General features: G+C 39.4%; 1 protein-coding gene and 2 pseudogenes across 2 annotated transcripts; all 3 read left to right on the forward strand.

The window, feature by feature from the left end:
- Nucleotides 1-7,733: 7,733 nt before the first annotated feature.
- Nucleotides 7,734-8,908, forward strand: LOC146467108 (uncharacterized; annotated as a pseudogene).
- A 3,734-nt stretch (nucleotides 8,909-12,642) lies between these two features.
- On the forward strand, nucleotides 12,643-14,527 carry LOC146467109 (uncharacterized; annotated as a pseudogene). Its single transcript, XR_014867861.1, has 3 exons — nucleotides 12,643-12,669; nucleotides 12,829-12,883; nucleotides 13,813-14,527. The product of XR_014867861.1 is annotated as an uncharacterized LOC146467109 (transcript).
- Nucleotides 14,528-19,015: 4,488 nt separating this feature from the next.
- Nucleotides 19,016-20,773, forward strand: LOC146467110 (uncharacterized). Its single transcript, XM_085126377.1, has 2 exons — nucleotides 19,016-19,057; nucleotides 20,186-20,773. The coding sequence occupies exon 2, from the start codon at nucleotides 20,207-20,209 to the stop codon at nucleotides 20,771-20,773; it is 567 nt and encodes a 188-aa protein (XP_084982503.1). The 5' UTR covers nucleotides 19,016-19,057; nucleotides 20,186-20,206.
- Nucleotides 20,774-23,161: the final 2,388 nt, after the last annotated feature.

A 23,161-nucleotide genomic window follows, 5' to 3' on the forward strand; every position in this document is an offset into this window, starting at 1 on the left:
ATATATATTCCAATGCTGTTTACACCAACCTATGTCTATTAGCGACCTAATCCTACCCTCCCAACCCAAAACAAGTCTGTCTTTATATATAAAAACATTTTTTACAGTTATTCTTTAGCGCAACTGAATGCTCGTGATGCAGTTTTGGCGAAAAGTAAACATTTCCTTTATCTATATAACTGTAAGATTAAATTCAGGCGGAACTTATTGTGGCGTCTTTGCGCGCAGTAATGACTTGCGAGGCGAGACGCAAATACTTCACTTAACAGGGAGGGGATGGGCAAAAGTGCATCTGACATCAGGCGATTAAACACAGAAAAGGTAATAAAAAGTTGAAAAATCACGTGGTGACCCCTACGAATTGTCTTAAATTGGAACTTCAACTGCGATGTTCACATCTTCATTTCATTAATGGGCGGTGCCTGCTTTCGTTATTTCGCACTTTTCACACCATGACTGCCTATCTCTTGCGCGTGCACGGATGACACGAGGTAGCAAGTGCATGAACGAATAATTCGCATTTTGTGGTACTCGCGGCCATTCACTCTGTTTCGAGAATCATGTTAAAGTTATCCTGGTGTGACAATCATTGTTGAAAGTTTCCCACCTCCGATAAGTAGTATTTTCTTTACCTTATCGCCAATAAAACTGCAAGATTAAATGCAGGCGTAACTCAAAGTGGCGTCAGTGAAAAAAAATCTTTGCCAGCGCGCACCACTTACAAGGGAAAAAGCCAATACTTAAGAGCGGCTGCCTGTAAGAACCGAGAACTGCATTTCAGCGACCACTTGGTCGAATTTCTGATATTTTACCTGAAGATACCCTTGGATTACCTGTTTTCGAAAATCATATTTTAAAGTTCCAGGGTATTTTATTAAAAGTGTTTCTGGTATGTGATTTTCTCTAAATTCAATGTCATATCTCAAAAGACGAAGAAAAGAACTTTATTTGTTCCAAGTTTCAAGCTCTGATTTAAACTCTTTCCCACTCAAGGAAGATCGAATATGCGTGCGATACTTGCGGCTCGCAATTCACGTCACGAATTATGAGATCAGAACCGATTCACAAACACTTGACATGTGGAGCCCGTGAATGTTTCCAAACATCACATATTGGTCCCTTAAACTAATCAGACTGACCGAAGACAGCCATTCAATGTTTTCCGATCCCAGATTTCTTTCCTATTCTGCTCTAAAATAATATATTTATTCCGGTCAATTACCTACGAAACATGTGCAACAAACTTTGCATACCATTTCGATGTCGCAGGAAAAAGTAGTACAAATCAAACTTTACAACTCCTTTATCTTCTTAAATGAAGCAGTCGATCAGTAAAATGGCAAAAAGCGTGTGACTTTGTTCCTGCCGTGTTGTTTTGAGTGTTTGTTTTTAGCAGCGACGGCTCAAATCAATAAGCCAAAGTGACACTGAACATTCACTTCGCTGATGTGGGTAACGCGCACCTGATCCTGGCCAGGCATTTCGGTATGGAATTCTGCGCGTAGAGGGCGCTTTTAGAAACTGTAAACAGTGAATAGTACTGCTTGTGGGCCAAGCTACGACTACCCTGCTGATGAACACTTTGTTAAGCTAGTAAAAGACTGTACAAGAGATGCGAGAGCCCGAATTGCCAGCTTTGTATTTTTTTTCTTTCGCGAAAGAAAATTAAAGTATTAGTGTCATTTCGTTTTTTAACTTACAGTTATACAGACCCTGAAACGTCGATTTTTTCGCGAAAAAAAAAAAAAAAAAAAAAAAAAAACATCCATAACCACCATCCTCACAATTGAAATTATGAAATCTGTATATTTGAGTGATGAATTCCCCACCAACCCGACCTCCCCCCCTCCCCCCTCCCGTCAATAATATTGTGGATATTGTTTACTTTCCTAGACCGTTTTCTCGCTGCTCCTGCCAGTTTCTTTCAACTCCGTGAAAAAAAAAAAAACAATAACATGAAATCTGAAGTTGGAAAATTAATAGGCAAAATACGGCTCTCACCCGCTCGTGCTAGTAATAAAATAGTTACGGCCGTCACCCACTTGTGCTAGTTATAGGGTAAATACGGCCCTCACCCGCTCGTGCCAGTAGTAAAGTATGTTACGGCCCTCACCCGCTCGTGCTAGTAATAGGGGAGATATGGCCCTCAACCGCTTGCGCTAGTAATAAGTTAGTTTTCGTGGCCTTCACCAGACAGACCAAGGCTGGCAAGATTCCTATCTTCTCCAAAATTGAAAGAAACTGGTAGGAACAACGAGAAAACCGATTTAAGAAAGTAAACAATAACCGCAATTGACGCTTATTGCCAGGGGGGATGGGGGTGGGGGAGGTCGGGTTGGTCTGTGGGGAATTCACTACTCTGATAACCTCAAAGTTACAAATTTTATATTTGAATTGTGGGCATGGTGGTTATGGATAGATTTTTTTTGGCAAAAAATCGACGTTCCAGGATCTCCATTACTGTCAGTCAAAAAACCAAAAACTGCCACTAATACTTGAACGTCGGTTTTTTTTTTGCGGACAAAAACAAAGCTGGAAAGGTGGGCTCTCAGATCTCTTGTACATTCCTTAAGCTTGACAAGGTCATCATCACCAGAGAAGTTGTAGCCCACAAGCAGTACTTTTCTAAAAGCGCCCTGAACGCGTACGTGCCTGGCCAGGATCACGTGCGCGTTACCGACATCAACGAAGTGAATATCGAGTTACAGTTGTTTTGTCATACTGGCTTATTGATTCGGAGCCGTCGCTGCTAAAAAAAAAAAACACTCAAAACAACACGGCAGGAACAAAGTCACACGTTTTTCTTTATTTTACTGATCGACTGCTTCATTTAAGAAGATAAAGGAGCTGTAAAGTTTGATTTGCACTACTTTTTCCTCCGACATCGAAATGGTAGGCAAATTTGTTGCACATGTTTCGTAGGCTAATTGACTGGAATAAATATATTATTTTAGAGCAGAATAGGAAAGAAATCTGGATCGGAAAACATTGAATGGCTGTCTTCAGTCAGTCTGATTAGTTTAAGGGACCAATATGTGATGTTTGGAAACATTCACGGGCTCCACATGTCAAGTGTTTGTGAATCGGTTCTGATCTCATAATTCGTGACGTGAATTGCGAGCCGCAAATATCGCACGCATATTCGATCTTCTTTTAGTGAGAAAGAGTTTGAATCAGAGCTTGAAACTTGGAACAAATAAAGTTCTTTTCTTCGTCTTTTGAGATATGAGATTTGATTTAGAGAAAACCACATACCAGAAACACTTTTATTTTAATGAAAATAGGCATTAGTTTCAAGGCCATTTTGAGTAGCGTACACAAATCTGCATGCTTTAGAAAGCAGCCATCGAGTTTGGGATGTTTATTGTATTAATTTCTTGTGAGATGATTGGTCTAGGTTTGTGTAAAGTTTCAAGCTCATTGAGTTAATTTACACCGTGAACGGGGCTTCGTCCTTTGACCTAAATTTTCGCGGTTTTCATCGGCCCGTGACCGCACCTAGGCCGCATTTCAGACTCTTGCAATTTTCTCAAAAAATAAAATACCTTGGAACTTTAAAATATGATTTTTTTTTAATGTCACTCTTTTTTACAATTACAAACGCTACAGTTACAAACTACAAATACTACAGATACTCTGCCTACGCAACTGAAAATACAAATCTCACGCTACATTGTACTCTAATTACACAATTACTTTCTGTATTTACAAGATACTTTAAATACAGTTACAATACAGTTATTTAAATTATCAAAAATATACCTATAAATTTACATAATTTACAAAATTTCATTTAATAGACAAAAGAACAGGCGGCACTTACTCCTTTACAAAATAATTAGGATTGATATTTAAAACAGGGTTCCATTTTGCCTGAAAATGTTTTAAACTTAAATTGCTTTGGGAGGCTATAAGCTTTTCAATTTCATACTTCCTCTTGCTTAAGTCTTCGAAAGGCAAAAAGAGAGGGATTTGGTTATTTCTGCGGCAATTCCACAAATAAATTTTACCTAAAATTATAAGGTAGTTGAGCAGTTCAGAACTCTCATTTAATACTCCTAAAATAATATTAATACATTCCAGTTTTATTTGCTTCTCGGTTACTGTTAACCAAAAGTTTTCAAATTTAGTCCAAAAATCTGTTGAGAAAGAGCATAGGTAAAAGAAATGTTCTAACGTCTCTCGAGAGGTTTTACAAAACGTACAAAGATCACTTTGAATCCTTCCGATTTTTACTAACCGTGTATTCAAGAACAAAATGTCGTTTAAAATTTTGAACTGAAAACATTGTACAAATGTTTCAAGTGCAACTGATTTTACCAGTACAAATGCTTTTCGAGTCTCTTCTTCACTTAAGTTAAAATTTGACATTAGTTTATAGAAACCTCTTGAATGTTTGGCTTTTTCTTGAATGAGAAAAGCATAAAAGTGTCTGCTCTTGCTCGAGATAGGATCAAAATCTTTGTTACCGCATTTTAACCTAAGTGTATTGAAAACATTTCTGTCAACGATGAGATTCCTTAGATGTTTTGGCACAGAGCAACGAACAGCAGACCACGTCAAGTAATTTGAGCCCATTAGTCCCTTGTCCTTTGCTATATTAAAGGATTCAACATTGCTCCGAGAAAACATTAAATCGCTGGTAAAAATTACACCAGTATTTATGTAATTATGATAACAGATCGGTTTGCCGTCTATCTTTATATTACAATTATTCCAAATGATAGAATCAAGAGCTTTAGAATCCGTTGCAAAACTTGAGCGAAATTCAGACCACCACCGCAGCATTTCGAAATAAAAAATGGAATTAATATGATAGCATTAATATTATAGTTGCAGTGAAAAAAGAAGAAACCTCCAAAAGGTTTAAGCAAATGTTTAAGATAACTTTTCCATGGAGACGGTTCAGGATTGAAAATTTTCGTTATCCATGCTAACCTAAGAGACTTGATCAAAGTCTGTAGATCAGTGAGATTTAACCAACCATAGTCAGAACTATTAGTTATAGCTGTTCTGGTTATTTTGTCAGGCCCTCTCCATAAGAATTTATACTGATTATCGTTTGAATCAGCGATATAAATTCCGAGGGAGGTGAGAGGATAGAAAATATGTACACCAATTTAGGGAGAAGAAGACTTTTAATGATAGATACTTTACCAAATAAAGTGAGGCCTCTCCAGCTCCACTGATGTATTTGTTTTTTAATTTCGGTAATCTTGTCGTAAAAGTTTTTTTGTAATGATACTTCTCTTTTATAACTGAAGTGTACCCCAAGAGCGTTTACGCTTTTGCACCATTTTAGAGATAAAGGTATATCGGGGCTATCACGGCTCGAACCAATCCACATTGCTTCTGTTTTAGTATAATTAACCTTTCAACCTGATAGTTTCCCAAAACGATCAAGTTATTTAAAGAGATTTTGTGCATATGTTAAATCAGATAAGAAAGCAGTGAGGTCGTCTGCGTATTGAACAATTTTCCATTCCTCTAAATCTAACTTAATTCCTTTAATATCGGTACTAGTTCGAATTGCAGTAGCTAAAGTCTCAATTGCGATTACAAAGAGATATGGCGACAAGGAATCCCCTTGCCTAACACCTCTGTTTAACTAAAAATTAGCAGAAAAAGATCCGTTGTTTATGATACAACTGGATACATTACTATAAAATGTTTCTATTCATCTTACAAGACTGTGACCAAACCCGAAAATTTCTAAGCATTTAAACATAAAATTCCATTCAAGGCTGTCGAATGCCTTTTCAAAATCTATGAATAATAACATACCTGGAATATTGAATGTTTTAGTGTATTCCATGACGTCTAAAATTGATCTAGCTACTTCCCCCATGTATCGACCTGAAACATATCCAGTCTGATTGCTGTGGATTATCTCTGGTAGATTTTAGTAATTCGTGTTGCTATTACTTTTGATGCTATTTTAGTGTCAACATTAGTAAGAGAAAACGGTTTCCAATTTTCAAGACAGGTTCTGTCTTTACCTGTTTTTTCGATAAGTGTGATGACACCTTGCCTTTGTGAGTTAGACATTTCTCCTTTTTTATAAGCCTCGTTAAAACTTTCAACCACCAGTTCACCGATGACCAAAAGACATTATAAAATTCAATTGGAAGACCATCATTTCCAGGAGTCTTACCTAGTTGGAATGTTTTGATAATGTTTTGGCATTCTTCAATTGTTATTTTTCCTTCGCATTTCTCACTTGCTTCACTTGATAGCTTTGATAGATTTGGATTTTCAAAGAAAATTTCTGCATCTGGAGTGTCTAACTTTGTTTTGGAACTGCTGTATAACTTAGTGTAGAATTGCTTTTGTGCGTTCATTATCGAGAGAAGATCGGTAGAGAAAACTCCACTAATGTATAGCTTTCTAATATGTTTCTTAATGTGGTTACGATTTTCCGGGATTAAAAAATATTTGCTGTTCTTTTCTCCGTGTTCGTACCATCGTGCCCTTGCCCGTATAATTAAACCTTCAACTTTTTTGTCATACATCAATTCAAGTTCGCTTTTACATCTTTCCATTGTAAATCGCGTATTTTCACAGGGATTATCTTGAAAGGCAGCTAATGATTCGTGATATTTACTGGTTAATTCTCTTTCACGTTTTTGTCGAATTTGCGATAAACGCTTTGAGAAAATAGTAGATTCAATTCTAATATTGAATTTTATCCAATCCCAAATTGATTTTCGGTCTTTAAGATCCTTTGCTTCCTCAAGCCAAATAGGCAATTTATCATTGATTATCTTCTTATATTCTTCATTCGCAAGAAGCGTCGTATTCAATTTCCAGTAGCCAGGACCTCTGTTATTTTCCTTAATTTCTTCAAGTTCTAGGAATATTGTAGAATGGTCCGATTTGATTGAAGGTAAAATATCCACATTTGCAACTAAATCATGCAGCTTATCCGAGATCAACCAGTAATCTAATCTACAAAATACAAAAGGAGAACAGCGACCCCAGGTAAAACTTTGTTGATTTGGATTTTTTATTCGCCAAATGTCGTGGAGACTGAATTCATCTTGAATTTCTTCAATAGATTTTACGACGTGCCTTCGGGGAATTTGAATTCCACCTTTTTTATCCAGATTAATATTCAAGGGACAGTTAAAATCACCTCCCATAATTATGTTTTCTTCATTCCCGAAATCATTAAAATACACTTGATAGGTTATGATAAAATTGAACAGCTTCCGCATCTTTGTTGGGCCCGTAGATATTTGCAATTGTATAATTTTCCTCTTTAATCAGAGCTTTAAATAACAAAAGTCGCCAACTCGAATCTGTCTGAGTCAAAGTTATGTCAATATCAAAGCCTTTCTTTATAAGCACCGCGACACCTCTGGCGTTTGTACTCCCATGAGAAAATATTATCTATGCACCCCATTCTTTTTTGCACTGAGCCTCACTCTCCTTGCTTGAATGCGTTTCTTGTAAAAATATCAAATCAGCTTTTTGCTTTCTGCACCAGGAAAATATTGCTCTTCTTTTTTTGAAGTTACTTAGGCCTCTCACGTTAAAGGATAATAATTTAACTGAATCAGGCTTCGAGTTTTGTTAACGATTAAAATGATGTGACAGTCCTGCACTGACTCCCCTTTTGTGGTTTGCTACAGCCTATTGCCATTAAACAGAAATCGTATCTCAAAGATACAACTGATTTCATAAACTTCATAGAAAAAACTAAAGTATCGCACGATACAATTTTAGTATCTATGGATGTCACAAGCTTGTACACTAATATACCACAAGAGGAGGGTATCAATACAGTATGCAAAGCATACAACCGTTTCTACAATGATAGCCCTCCCATTCCATCACACTATCTCAAAGAAATGCTTGGCCTTATTCCGAAAGAAAACTCGTTTCAGTTTAACGGAGTAAATCTCCAAATTCATGGAACAGCCATGGGAACTAAAATGGCAGTTTCATTTGCCAACATTTTCATGGCGGAAATTGAATCAGAGTTACTAGGCTAGAGCAGAATTAAACCGTTGTCATGGGAACGTTTCATTGATGACATGTTCTCTCTATGGGACACCAATAAACAAGAGATAGAATTATTTATAGAACAAGCCAACAACTTCCATCCCACGATCAAATTCATGGCTGATATTTCAGACAAGGATATCACATTCCTAGACACAGTGGTGCACAATGGTGAAAGATTCTCCAAAGAATCTATCCTTGATATCAAAACACATTACAAGCCGACTGAAACCTTTCAATATACCCATTTTACCTCTTGTCACCCACCAGGTGTTAAAAGAGGTTTCATCAAAGGTGAAGCTATCAGACTTCTCCGAACTAACTCCTCAGAAACAGCTTTCAAGGAGTCTCTCTCTAAATTCAAAACACGTCTTACAGCACGTGGATACCCTAAACATCTGGCCCCAGTTGTTCAAAGGCCGGATAACTTTATCCAGTGGATAAGTCACTATCCGACAGTTTCAATCTGTGCAAAGATTTCAGTATTTCATCGTGTACAAGCGAATATGCACACTCTAACCACAGTCTAGTTTAGGAGTGTACGAAAACCTTGGACAACGTTTAACGTGAAGCATATTTTAGACCCCGAATAGTGCCTTATCCAGCGGATAAAGTTATCCGGCCTTTGAACAACTGGGGCCTGATAGAGAGCACACTATCTGAAATCACCTTCGCCGGAAGGCAGTCGGCACTACAACAAAAGCTTAAGGCTCGTGATAAAATCCTACCGTTCGTAACTACATACCACCCAGCAGTTACCGAACTTAAAAAGATACTGATGCACGAATGGAGTTTTATTCAAAATCAGCCTTTGCTGAAAACTATATATAAAACGCCTCCTATCATATCCTACAAAACAGGGAAATCGCTTAACGACATACTAGTCAAAGCGAAACTCTGAAGGCTCTAAACATGTGTCGCAACCACAAAAGGGGAGTCAGTGCAGGCCTGTCACATCATTTTACCTTAAACTATGTGTAAAAGGTTATTTCATTGCATGGAATAAGTGCCGCTTTTTTTTAAATACAAGGATATTAGAGATAAATTTATGAATATGCATGGTATCAGTTTAAGAACAGAGTGTGTTGCATCTAAGAGTAAAGTTTTTCGCGCAGTGTAGGCAAGAACAAAAACCAACACACACACACACACACACACACAATGACAAAGACACACATACATATAAACGAAAGCGCACTTACCATCCTGTGGTTGCAATGCACTCCCGTCGGGATCTCCGCATAAAGGCGGTTATCACTCGAACCGAACTAGCCTGCTTATACAAAAAGAGTATTCTCGCTCTTAAAGTTTAACATATTCTGCAGCAGTACCCTGGTAATGTTCTTATAATAACTATACATGAAATGCTCATACAGGTCCTTATATCAATGTTAATAAATCTAAACTGGAATTAACGACTAGAATTACAAACATTCTCACTATTCAATACCAGAATGTTAACAACAAGTCGATCTAGATTAATATTCTTATAGTGATGAGAACAATCGAAGATATTTAATATATTAATAAACGTCAAAAAACGTAGACATGTTCTTCCGTCAGTAGATCAGTTTCAAAGAAGTTGGACGTGTTTACTCATCCGGAAGCTTGAAAGATTTTAATTTTGAGCAGTTTCTTTCCTTGAACTGAATTTGTGCCGGTACCGACCACGGTATGAATGCACATTCAACATCACTTCTTTTTTTAATCCCCTTGAGATGGTCTTTACGAAGCTTTGCTCGTTCTTTACGGACGTTCTTTGAGACATCATCAGAAATAAAAATCTGACTGTCCAGAAAGGGGTTATCCTTCAAAGCATTTGCGGCGTCTTTAAGAATTTGAACTTAGTCAGAATGCCTTAAAAGGTAGATATGAATCGGCCTAACCATAGAGGTGTTTCCTCCGTGGCACGTTGGTTGACATTCGTTCGATGGGCCTTCATCACCTCAATGTTTTGAAGTTGCATGAGTTTCTCGAAGAATTCGACCCTCAGGAAACTTTCTAAAGAATTGTGTGCCGCTTCTGCACCTTCCTCGAAGCCCCAGATAACGATGTTATTTCTCTTCGACCTATTTGCCAGGTCCTCCATCTTCTTATAAACTAACGCCAATTCTTCACGGCTTGCTTTGTTAGTCAGTTCATTATCTACATCTATCATTTGCGCATCCAGTAAGCGGTAGCTTTCTTTCAGGGCATCCACGTCGGCAGCGGTTTTTTTTCTGTGAGCTCTCTAAACTAGATAGTTTCTCAAGGATACTATTCAACTTTGTTTCTTGTACGTCTCTTGACTTGAGTAAGTCGTCCATTTTGGCAAGGGCGGCGTCCAGCTTGTTTGAGGTTGAGTCGGTATTGGCCATCTGTAAGGTTTTAGATCTGGTTCTCACTCTCATGTAGAACGTTTATCGAGCTTAAAGGATCGTCATTCGTCGAGAAAATGAGATTAACCTGCTTCAAAATGGAGAGCTCGAACTCGTGCGTCCTACCAGTGTCGCGTCATCACGTGACCCCCCAAAATATGATTTTCGAAAATAGTTAATCCAAGGATATCTTCAGACAAAATATCAGAAATTCGATCAAGTGGTCGCTGAAATGCAGTTCTCGATCCTTACAGGCAGCCGCTCTTAACTTACCATGGAGGGAGAGGGCACAATTTTATCTGAAGTAATTTTTTTATTATACTTTACAGACATAAATTAAATGTTTACAGTACTTAACACTACTGATACTAAATACTACTTACAATATTCACCATACTTGCACTATTTACAATATTAGCTACACTATCAATACCATCCATACAATGCTCGTACTACTAACAATTACAATGCTTACACTACTTACAATTCTAATACATCACACGCACACACACACATACACCACAAACACACACAAAAGGAAAAAAAGGGAAACAACGCAAGACGTAATAAGTTCCATTGATCAAGTCAGAGGAGTTATTTTTCATGCCTATTTTATAGCATTTCATTTCTGTATTTAAGAGCCGCTTTCCACAAATATCGACCAAGTGGTGGCCCACAAAAAAATCGATTTCGTTCATATTTTGCTCATAGGTAGGCCTTGTGAGAAACAAACTGAGCTGTAGTTAGTTTTTCAAAATAGCGCTTCCTTTCGAGTAAATATGCGAAAAACGATTTTGTCTCAGTTGAGTTCAAAGTGCGCTATCAGCGGGATGGAATTTTTCTTAACTTTCGACGGCTCGCGTATCAATCCGCAGACTGTTACTAACCTTCAAATGGCATTTATTGTTTTATTAGGTCTTCCTCTTCTGTTTCACGAGGAAATATTTAAAACCTAAGTTACTTCTACGTCCGAAATAAGTTTAGAAGAACATGCTATAAATGCAAATTTTCAGCAACCACATTTTAGCACTAAAACATTGCCAATTTTACCCATGGGCGATAACTTAGATTTCCCTATAATGACTTTCTATGGCTTAACTGTATACCTATTTATCATTATATAAAAACAAAGTTCTGGGTAAATGAAAATAAATGACCTGCTAGGCTTCAGATTTATCAGCATTTTCTTGAGATTTGGTGATTGAAGCGCAAAAAAGATGGCGTGACACACTGTCACGGGTACAAACAGTTTTTCTTTTTAGGAAAAAATGAAGCGACGTTTTTGAAAGGAAGCATTTTTCATTCGCAGTAGAACTGAAAATCTTTGGATCGAAAGTTCGGTAGCGTTACTGACCGATATGTATTGCGGCTGCTTTTTATAGATGGAAATGCCGGAGTACCGTTCGCTCTGATGCGGGCCATGTTTTCAACGCCAGAAAACACCAAGACAATGACGATTTGGGCTTAGCTGCTGAGAAACATTTATCACCAAAGACACTTATCGGGCCCGGTAAGTTACTGAGACTTTCGAGAAACGGGCTCCAGGCCTTATAAGCGGCAGTTAACGGTATTCCTGGAGAGAAGCTAGACACAGAAATACCAAATGTAGGAGCCGTAGCATGTCCTTATTGCTACTTCGTGATTTAATATTGTTGACACAATGTTCTGTTTTAGTTCTTTTTCGTTTCTCTCCAGAAAGAACTCCTTTCCTCTTTATCAGGTGTGGGACTTAATTAACAAACCTACCGACCAAATTTGACGCCATTTAAATGGTGATGTTATGCTTTGTTGGACTTCGAATATAATGTGCCCATTTCGGAGTATTTATTCTGCGTGCGAAAGTATGGAAGCAAACGGACATTAGTTACTAAAAACATACATTGAAACATACATTGAGACATTGAAAAATACAAATCTTTATGGTGACACTTCCGGATCATGGTTGTCACGCAACAGTGTAGCTTGCAAGTTGTATATGTGAAAAAAAAAAAAATGTTTATTAATTCGTAAACTGGATTGTTTTGTTGTTCAGACTGTAAGAGTACAGAAATAATCCCAGTGCGGGTTAATGAAGAATTCGATGCTAAATTCTTCAGTGTCAAAACGTGCATGAAATGACCATGAAATACTGAAAACCTCGTCGTCGACACACTATGAATAGGGACCTTAAGCAACGACGCCAAATTGGGCGACCGGAAGTAAAAGTGCAATATTTGCAGCTACCGCGCATGTCAGCGATAAAACTTGAGTCGTCGTTCAGCTCTCGACGTCGGGCGACACATGGTTTTGAAGGCGTCGTCAGAAGGTGAGCATTTATTTCCTTATTTTCTCTTTCCCTGCTCATTTTAAGGAAACAAATCACATGTGAGTGTTGTTTTGGGCTTTCTAAGATCGAAGAAAAATTTTGTGGTGCTATTTGACGAGAATGTGCTGTTTATTCATTTACGAAGTTTCTCGTTTTCAGTGAACTAGCTGGAATCAAAGATGGCTTCCTGTGAACAAACATCTGAAAAAGCTACGTAAGTAGGGGCTTTTCTTGGAGTTTTATTTTGAATTACGTTTAGAAGAAATTTGGCTGTGAAAGCGCCCTTTCTTTCAAGCTAGAATTGGATTTTTCAGTGCAAACTCTTAATGAAAGTTGTTTTTTCGGTATGGCAGGTTCCAAGAAATTAAGCGCACCAATATTTCCGAGAAACTTTTTACATAGTTGATGATTTGTGTTGCGAGATTTTTTCCCTTCAATTTGACATGCTACAATCCGTCCACTGTTTAACCTGTCGAATATCCCTCAGAACTAATTTCTCTAATTTAATTGTTTGATTATGTATCCTTTTGAGACTTGCTAAGCAGAATTATTGCTGTCGTGAAGGTTGTAAATATCATTTCTGTTAGCTTTAATTTGGATCCCCGAAGATAATCGTTGCAAGACCCTCCGAACGAAGACTCAATAATTCAATTGCAAATCATTTTAACACGTAGTAACAAAATTATTTATATCTTAAGGGAATTGAAGCCCTGAAATGTGAGCCATGATATGCAACACAGTGATCTGTTTGTTTACAGGACGTAGCCCATTGTAGCTGTGGCTGTTGACAGAGATAATTGTACATATTTTTATGTTTGGGAAGGAGAATGGATGGAATTTGAGATTAGTTGACTCAGTTAGTAGCAAAAAGCCCCAAATTTGATGCTTGTTTCCTTTTTCATTGCTTGTTTGGTGTTGTTGTTTTTTGGGGGGAAACATTTCCTATTTATATAGTAAATTCATTTGCTTTTCCAAAAATATTCCCCTTTTATCCTAGAGTACCCCATCCTATGCCAACACTTTTACACGAGGACTACTTGATTTGAAGTCTGTTGGTATACTCTATTCAAACAATCAATACCTTGGAAATCCTTTAAATTTGTTAAAATATTATAGGTATTTTTTTCTTCTTTGTAATTCTAGGAACTTGCCTGCATTTAAATGGTCAAAAGAACACGATGTACTCTTAGCCAGAGAGATGTTGGCAGTTGAACCTTATAAATTTAAGAACAGAAGCAGGGAGAGTGGACAGGCATGGGACCTTATTGCAACTCATCTGAATGCTATTCATGCACCACGTTTCCGAGTTTCACAGAAGTCTGTCAGAGACCGAGCAAAGATTTTGCTGAGGAACTTTAAACTAAAAATAAGAGAAGAAGAAAGAGCCTTAGGAATTGAAGTGCCAGAACTTTCTAAACTCGATGCTGCTTTAGCGGAGATAGCTGAGAAAGAAAAAGCAGCTCAAGTAGAGCTAGATCTAATCGAGGAATCAGGTAAAAAGAGTGAATTGTAGGACAAAGCAAATGCAGAAGAAATGAGATTTCAAGCTATTGAAAAACTTGGACAAAGCAAGAAGCGCAAAGAAGCCACTGGAGAGACAGCTTCAGGGCACAAGAAGAAAGCAAGACGTAGTGGTTCAGACACTCTTGACTTTATGAGAGAGAAATTGGAAAACGACACGAAGATAAAGCAAGAAGAACTGACTCAAAGGAGATCTGAGCAGCAGAAAATTGTAGATCAACAAAACAATATTTTGCAACAGATGCAACTACAACAGGTCAATCAACGACAGCAGATGCAAGATATGTTAGCAGCTTTTATGCAACAAAGTCAGCAGCAAAACCAAACTAGGTTGTGACCGTTATACATCACTCGTTGGCGTTCTCCGGGTTTAGAAATTGGTCTCACTGTCCCATCTACAAATCCAAAGCAGTTTGCCAAAGGTGCTCCTTTTGCTGAAATTGCATCTGCGTACGTTTGCAAGGCAATAGGGTTCAGAATATCATCATTCCAGTTAGCTATCTTGTCATGGTGGGTCCCGTATATGTGGTCTATGACTTTATTGGTAATCATGCTTAGGACAGGAACTGGTCTGCCAAAACGATGAATGAGGTCTGAATATCTACAAGGGTAAGCAAGCCTTTTAAGAAGCATACAGAGTCTTTCCGTTCCGGTGAAAACCGATCTCTGGTTGCATTTCATTAAAGGCGGGATCTGTAGCACCTCTTCTAGTAGCAGAATGTGTCGCTTCTCAAAACGAAATTCGGCAATACACTCGGCTTCATCGATATCGTCAAAATCAAACTGGTCGTACAAATCATAGGGAAAGTCGAGGTTTTTAGAAGTGTTGAGCTCATTCAAAACGAGAAATTCTACGTCATCCAACCAATCTTCAGAGTATGCAAACAATAAAGCTTCTCGAGTATCTCTCAGGGATGCCATATTTAACTGAAGTGGCAAAGACCTCAGAAAAAAATGCCGTCGTCCTCTCGTTAGCTTAATCTTGTGTTTCCCGCCAAAAGACTTCGACCTCGACCTAGTTTCCCACACTCACGGCCGGCGTCCACTGGGCCGTCGGCGTGAGTTGCTTAAGGTCCCTAATATGCTTCTCGAGCGGGAATAGGTGAAGAAGATGGCCAAAACTTATTTGATTTTTCATTAAAGTATCAGTTTAGATACCGTACCTTTGTGTCTCAAATTGACGCACGTTTTTTATTCTCTTTTGGCTTTCGTAGTTCGCGGTCACCGGCTATGTCATGCCATTGTTTACAATGCGAATGCCAGATTTTCGACAGGGTAGGTGATAAATTCGAGGCCCTGCGAGTCACTTAAAATAATTTACCCAAAGTTTTGTTTTGATGTTATGATTGATAAGTACACAGTGAGGCCATAGAAAGTCATTTTATGATAATCTAAGCTATCGCCCATGGGTAAAATTGCCGGTATTTCAGTTCGAAAATTTGGTTGTTAAAAATTTGCATTAATAGCATGTTGTTCTAGATCTGTTTCGGGCATAAAAGTAACCTAAGTTTTGAATGTTTTTCTGTAGAACAGAAGAAAAAGACCTAGAAAAGCAAATGATGTTATTTCATGATCCGTGACTGGCTGTAGATTGATACGCGGCCGGCCAAAGTTAAGGAAAATTCCGCCCGGCCGGAAGCGAATTTTGAACTCAACTGAACTGAAAATCGTTTTTCACTTGTTTACGCGTAAGAAAGCCGTATTCGGAAAAACTAACTACAGCCCGTTTTGTTTCTTACTAAGGCCTACCTATGAGAAAAATTTGAGCGAAATCGATTTTTTGACTTGTGCCACCAAAACTTGATTTCGGTCGATATTTGTGGAAAGCCGCTCTTAATTATTATTTTATCAGCGAAGTCATGTAGGAAAATTGGTTTGTTGTGTAGTCTGTTGGCGTTAATATAGTATCTCATAAATAACATGGTATAATTGAATTTCCTTACTAGTACCTTTTCATGTAAGTCCAAGAGGATGGCGAACAGTCTTTCCTCGCTAGACGGATTGAACTTGATCTTGTTTTTTTTTTTTTATTGAACCAGTTGATAACCCGTTGACTGAAAATCTAGACGAAATGACAATCTCTATAGCGTGATCAATAAAGTCTTTTTCACCACAATATATACATTCATCATCTTTCTTGATTCCATAGCGGTAAAGTTCCTTTTTGGTGACTACAATTCGGTGGATTAATTTATATTGAAATTCCTTTAATTTGGTCTCTCTACAGACGGTTTTTAGGGAGGTGGATATTTTTTCCCATTTATCTTAAGATCCTGGTAGAGCCCAGTTCGTTTAATTTTATCCCTTTTGTTTTTCCATAAGAAAATACAAAGCTTTGTTTTCATTGTCCTTGCGATATCTTCGTGAACATTAAGAATTGAAGCTGAATAAATTAATTGTGACAATCCTAAGGACTAAATTATCAGTACCTTCCCAAATAGTGTAAGGTCCTTTGATCTCCACATATCCAGTTTTGTTTGAAGTTTTCGTTTTTTCAGATTAAAGTTCATTTCATTGTTACTCTTCTCATCATAAAGGCTGGTTTCCATATGATCGCGGATCGCATGTCCCCATAAGGTCTGCGATAGTCTGCGATCATATGGAAACTACTTCTGCGATCGTCTGCGATCCTGCGATCGCGATCGCAGACGATCGCAGAAGATAGAACCATGTTCTATCTAACGGCTGGTTTCCATATGATTGCAGACGATCGCAGACCTTATGGCGATCTGCGATCCGCGATCATATGGAAACCAGCCTTAAGAGACATGACTTCCCTAAGACGCGAACCGGACTATGCAACCATTTTAGTTGTAAAGGATAACTTTTGTTTTTTCCCATTTTCCCAACCAAATTGCTTTCGATTTCTTTATGTTTAACTTGAGACCCGCTAGCCTCCCAAAATCTCCCACCGTTTTCAAAGCATTTTCAACGGAGATCAAATCTGCACAGAAAAGGTTTGTGCCGTCCGCGAATTGGCTCAATTTGATTTCGTGCCCGAATATTTTGATTCCTGTTATACTTAGTTCTTGTTTGATTTTACTGGATAATATCTCCGTGGAAAGCTCAAATAAGTACGAAGAAAGGGGACACCCCTGTCGCACTCCTCTTGTCTAAACCAGTTGGTCATGAAACCACTGTTTATCGCCGCGCTCTCGATTTTTGCATAGAATGGAATGATCCATCGTTTAATACCTGCTCCGAAGTTGAATATATCCAGTGCTTTCATCAAAAGCTTTCCGAAAATCTAGAGATACTAGAATGCCAGATATGCTTTCTGACTTCGTATGTTCCATTATGTCGATTATTAGCCTAATATTTTCCCCGATATATCTTCCTTTGATAAAGCCGGTTTGATCAGTGTGCACTAGACTTGGTAATAATGGTTCTATTCTCCTTGCTATTGCCTTAGTTACTATCTTGCAATCAACATTTAGCGGTGTTATCGGTCTCCAGTTTGAAAGTTCTTGTAGCGAGCCATCTTCTTTAGGAATTAAATAATAACGCCTCTTAGTTGTGAAATGGTGAGTTCATTTTCATCTTAGGCCGCATTGAAACTAGCAACAAGATCGTGTCGTAGCAGATCGAAAAAAAAAAACATATAAAATTCAACCGTGAAACCATCTTCTCCTGGAGCTTTGTTGTTTTTAAATGTTCGGTGAATTCATCAACATTATTTTCCTGCGAATTATTTGCTGATGCGCACAATTCGCTATAATAGTTTTCGATAGCTTCTAATATCTGAGTCTCGTTGTTTGTTGCTGTTTCACTTTCTATTCCCAGTTCAGTGATGGTCTTCCTGTTGTAGTTTCTTTTCTCCAGATTGAAAAAGTACTTTGTTGGACGTTCGCCCTTTTCGACCAAGCGACATTTCGATCTAAAAATAGCTGCCTTCCCCCCCTCCCCCCCCCCCCCCTTTTCTCCTCGTAAATGGATTGGAGTTCCATTTTGAGATCTTCATATTCATTTAGGATGTGCGCGATATTGGGAAAGTTAAAGTTGTCGCAAATATTGCGGTCCAGAATTTCGAGCTGTCTCCTAATTTCCAATTCTCTATTAGTGGTCCCTTTAGCTTTCTTTTTACTATAAGCAATGGTGACTGCTCTGATATCCATTTTTAACATTTCCCAGTGAAGGCGTGCGTCTGCCAAATCGGAGTAAACAGCGCGTGTGCGAGAGTACGTTTCACGGATTTTGGACAAATAATGTTCATCTTTCAGTAAAGTGTTGTTGAATTTCCAAAGTGCGGGTCCTCTAGACTTTTCAGTTGTCCAAGACAAAGAAATGTAAATTGCTCGGAGATCTGGTGCTATAGAAGGATAAATTTCCTTTTTCTTGACATGTGGTGTCAGATCTTTGGCAACTAGGAAAAAGTCTATTCTGGGGCATAAATATTCACCAGTGATAATTTTAGAGAATTCAGAACACAAGTAATGAGCACGATTCTTCCAGTCTTGTCACTGAATGAGTAATCGATCTTAATTTGCACCGTACGGTGTAAAAGAATGCAAACACCTTTACTTTGCCTGGCTTCGTGAGAGAAGATTATTTCACCTCCCCATTCGTTTTTCCAAATAATTCCATCTTCTGGTTGAGAGTAACTTTCTGATAAGAAAACCAAACATCATGTCAACGCATGATGTTATTTATGTCGATACATTGACCGATTGTAGTCTAGGCACATATTTGTTAATCCGATGGTGGTCTGTCATGTGACATAACAGCCAATCGTGTGGGAGAGCCTAATTTGTCTGCTAGTATAAAAGACTGGTCGCATTGGCAAGAATTCCCTCTTGCTTTCACCATCACAGCGAGTATATCTCCTGGCGAAAACAATTTTTCAGGCAAGTTGTAGCAGTTATTTTTGGTTAGTATTAGCATGGCTCATCCTAAGATTTTAATACTTGGGCATTCATTCATTGGCGTTTAGAATACTTTGTTGCCGCAAACCCCAACCTTAACCATCAATTCTTGTTAACTGCCCTTGCTACATTCAAATGGCATGGTGTTGGGGGTAGAACAGTGGCCAAAACGATGCAATACGACCTCCCCGTGGTCGCTTCATTCGCGCCAGACATAGTTATCTTACAGCTGGGAACCAACGATCTTTCCCGGCTTGATCCTTTAGTGGTGGGTTCTGCTATTGAGGAGTTAGTAACCATTTTGCACGACACGTACAATGTTAAGCTTGTTTGTGTATGCCAAACCCTTCTAGGATCCAATCCTGTATTTAACGCGCGTGTCCGCGCGCTTAACAGCTATGTTAAAACGTTCCTGGAGGCACTCCCTTATTCCTTTTTCTGGGGTCATCGGGGTTTTTGGAATTCTTCCCAGAGATTTCTCGCTCATGATGGTGTGCACCTAAATAGACAGGGGCAATATAAATTTTTTCGGAGTCTCAGAGGGGCCGTTTTGAGGTCATTGCGTTATTGTTCACGTGCTGACCACTAGGCCGGACTATTTGTTTGTAGCTAATCCAAGCCCTTGATTTCCTTTAAATATTTGTATAGTGTACATTTTAAACCAAGCCGTGTTTTTGTTGCCTCGTGATTCAGCTAATTTTTGCTGGCAGGAATTTGCCGCATATATATGAATAACTTGCTGCTCACGTTGGCTTTATCTGATTGTGGTTGGCTAATCATTTTAGCCACCTGTGTGCACAGTACATTAGTGTGCCTTTGTTTTATACCGGCTTTGTTTATTATCGTTGCTTGCAGTATACCGCATGAGTTTTGATCGCCTATTTCGGTAGGTGTGTCCAATGCACTGGTATTTCTGTCAAGCTTATCGATTTATTGGTGAACATGGGCTTTGTTAATCTCCCAGGACAAAACGTCGTCGTATCAGTCGGTAAACAGCTTTTTCCTGTTTGCACATACCGCAAAAACTTGGCGGTTACTTTAATTAATTCGGCCCCTCTGAGGTTGTAATTTTCCCGCTTTCGCTTCCGTTGCATGTGGGTTAGGGCTGTCCGCTAACATCCGTTATTGTTTAGTTTATTTCTTCTCGCTGCATCATGCCACCTAAGAAGCGTTCTGCTGGTCCTGCAAGACGTGCTAAGCGTCTTCGCCCGTTGCCTGCATCTGATCTGCAAGTGGCCGAGCCAGCTACCATGCTACAAGTTCAACCTCCTCCAGCCCAGCCTCCTCAAGGCTCGGGGATGGTCCAGTTGAATCTTCAAGCGCTCACCTCCACGATTACCGCTGCTGTTTCTGCAGCCGTTAAAGATGCCTTGGCCGTGCAGCCCCTAGCGAATGTCTCTGACAGCCACCCTACAGCAGACCGTCTAGCAGACCGTCAAGTTGCTCATGTGGTGGACGAGGAGGTTACCAACCTTACAGAACTCACAGGTACGCAGTCCACAGATCCACAACTTTCTACCTTGGGTGCTGGAGATCAACCCCGTCAGCTATTTACCAGTATCGGTATGAATTTAGGTGCTAGAGTTAGTGCTAAAATCAAAGCCAAAATCTGGGCTCATGAATACATTGATTTTGGGGCGTTCTTGTCAGTAGCTCCCCCCCGTGAAAAGTATTCCCTTTCAATGACCTCCACTGCGGGTGCCTCGGGTCAACCCAGCTAACACTTGAGCCTTCTCACAAGCCAAAAAAAGTGACCAATATACAGCAGTGGATTACTGCCTTTAACACTTTTGTAACCATTTATTCAGAGAAGGCTTCGGACGACGCCCCAAAACTAATGAAATATTGTGAAGTGGTGCGTGATCTGTCTCAGAAGTCGGTGGACTGGCTTTTTTATGACGAGCAGTTTCGCTACCTAAGGCAATCCTCCCCCGAAAGCTACCCTTGGGATCAGATCCACTGAGAGTTATGGCTGCGGGCAATGACCAATTTTCGGGGCAAACCTCAATCATCCGCCAGTGCGGATAAGGTAAACCCACGAGTACGTTTTCGTCCCTCCAACAACAATTTCCCAAAAGGGACATGCTGGACGTTTCACGCTGGAAGACAATGTAGGGGATGTCAATATGAGCATGTTTGCTTTAAATGCCATGCCAAACATCCCGCCAGCCAATGTCAGGTCTCACCAACCCACCAGCGCTCCAACGTTGGCAAATCAGGATCGCCAGTTATTACTCCAAGTGTTGGACAGCCCACCAGTCACGCCCGTAAAAGCGGACCGGTTTGAGGCTTTATTAGCCGGTTATACTCCAGCCCTTAAAACCCTTTTAGTTAATGGGTTTCGGTACGGTTTTCGAATTTCTTACATCGGCGAATTATCTCCTTTTGAGTCTCCTAATTTACAAAGTGCGCTACAGAGCCCGGACGTTGTTTCAGGAAAATTAATGAAGGAAATCGAAGCTGGTAGGGTTGTGGGACCTTTCAAGGCTCCCCCTTATCCTACTTTTCGCACTTCGCCCATTGGCTTAGTTCCCAAAAAAACTCCTAACGAATTTAGATTAATTCACCATTTATCATACCCTAAAGGTTCTTCTGTAAACGATTCCATCCCCGATGAATGCTCATCAGTTCATTATGCTACGATTAGCGATGCCATTTCTATTCTAAAAAACTTCGGGGCCGGTTGTTTTTTGGCTAAAACGGATATTAAGTCCGCATTCCGTATTATTCCTGTTCACCCGTTGGAATACCCTTTACTCGGTATCAAATGGGCGAATGAATATTATTTTGATCGGTGTCTAGCAATGGGTTTGAAGTCAAGCTGTGCTATTTTCGAAAAATTCAGTTCTTCTTTGGAGTGGCTTGCCACGCAACACTTACATGTCTCTGCCGTTTTACATATTTTAGACGATTTCTTGTTTATTGCACTTAATAAAGATAAATGCAGCAAAGATCTACACCATTTTCTCGCTATGTGCAAATTCCTCGGAGTCCCAATTGCTGAAGAGAAAACAGTGGGACTAGATACCACTTTACAATTCGCTGGCCTAGAGCTTGATTCTGTGCATCAGGAGGCCAGGTTGCCGCTAGACAAGCTTACCAAATGTCGCACCTTACTTCATCTATTTTATAAGAAGCGCTCCGTTACTCTGCGCGAGCTGCAATCTTTAATCGGCCTGTTGAATTTTTGTTGTTCAGTTGTCATCCCAGGCCGTGCATTTTTACGCCGCTTAATTGACCTTACCACCGGTCTGACACGCCCTCATCACCACATCCGTTTAAACAGAGAAGCTAAACTTGATATACGCATGTGATTAGACTTTCTAGATAATTTTAATGGCAGGGCATTTTTTCTGTCAGATCGCTGGGACAATGCTTCTACACTTGAATTATATACAGATGCCGCGGCATCAAAAGGTTATGGTGCGATATTTGGAAAGCACTGGTTTGGCGGCGCTTTTCCTGACAAATGGCACAGTTTCAACATTACTTTCCTCGAGTTTTTTCCCATTGTTATTGCTGTCCACATTTGGAGGACTAGCATGGCTAACCGCTGCGTGCTATTTTTCACCGATAATGCTGCCCTCGTGGAAATTATCAACAAGCAAACATCTAAGCATAAGTCAGTAATGGTTCTTCTACGTGACCTGGTTCTTAGTTGCCTACGTTATAATATTTTATTTCGTGCTCGGCATGTTCCTGGCTTGCAGAACAGCCAAGCCGATTACATCTCCCGATTTCAGGTAGACAACTTCAAGGAACTAGCGCCAGAGGCAGACGAATTCCCAACAACAGTACCAGCGAACCTTCTACCGGAGAGTTGGTCACTCACTTGAGGGATTTATTAGGCTCAGCTCTAACGGCCGGCACCAAAAAAATCGTACCAGAGAGCATGGGGGTCGTTTCAAATTTTTTATGAACGTTTTTGTGGGTCATCAACCCCCCAGCTACCATTATCTTCTCACCAATTAGCTCTTTTCATATCTTACCTATCGGCAAGGAAACTCGCACCTTCCACGATTTCTTCTTATCTTTCGGCTATCAGTTATGTTCACAAGATCAAAGGTTATTCCGACCCAACTAAATCGTTTTTGATTCATAAGCTGTCA

Source organism: Pavona decussata, unplaced genomic scaffold (assembly GCF_977016875.1).
Source record: "Pavona decussata unplaced genomic scaffold, jaPavDecu1.1 SCAFFOLD_138, whole genome shotgun sequence".
NCBI classification, from domain to species: Eukaryota; Metazoa; Cnidaria; class Anthozoa; order Scleractinia; family Agariciidae; genus Pavona; species Pavona decussata.

Bases quoted from the DNA above. Each gene is read 5' to 3' on its own strand.
- LOC146467110 (XM_085126377.1), top strand. From the start codon at position 20,207: ATGCCACCTAAGAAGCGTTCTGCTGGTCCTGCAAGACGTGCTAAGCGT.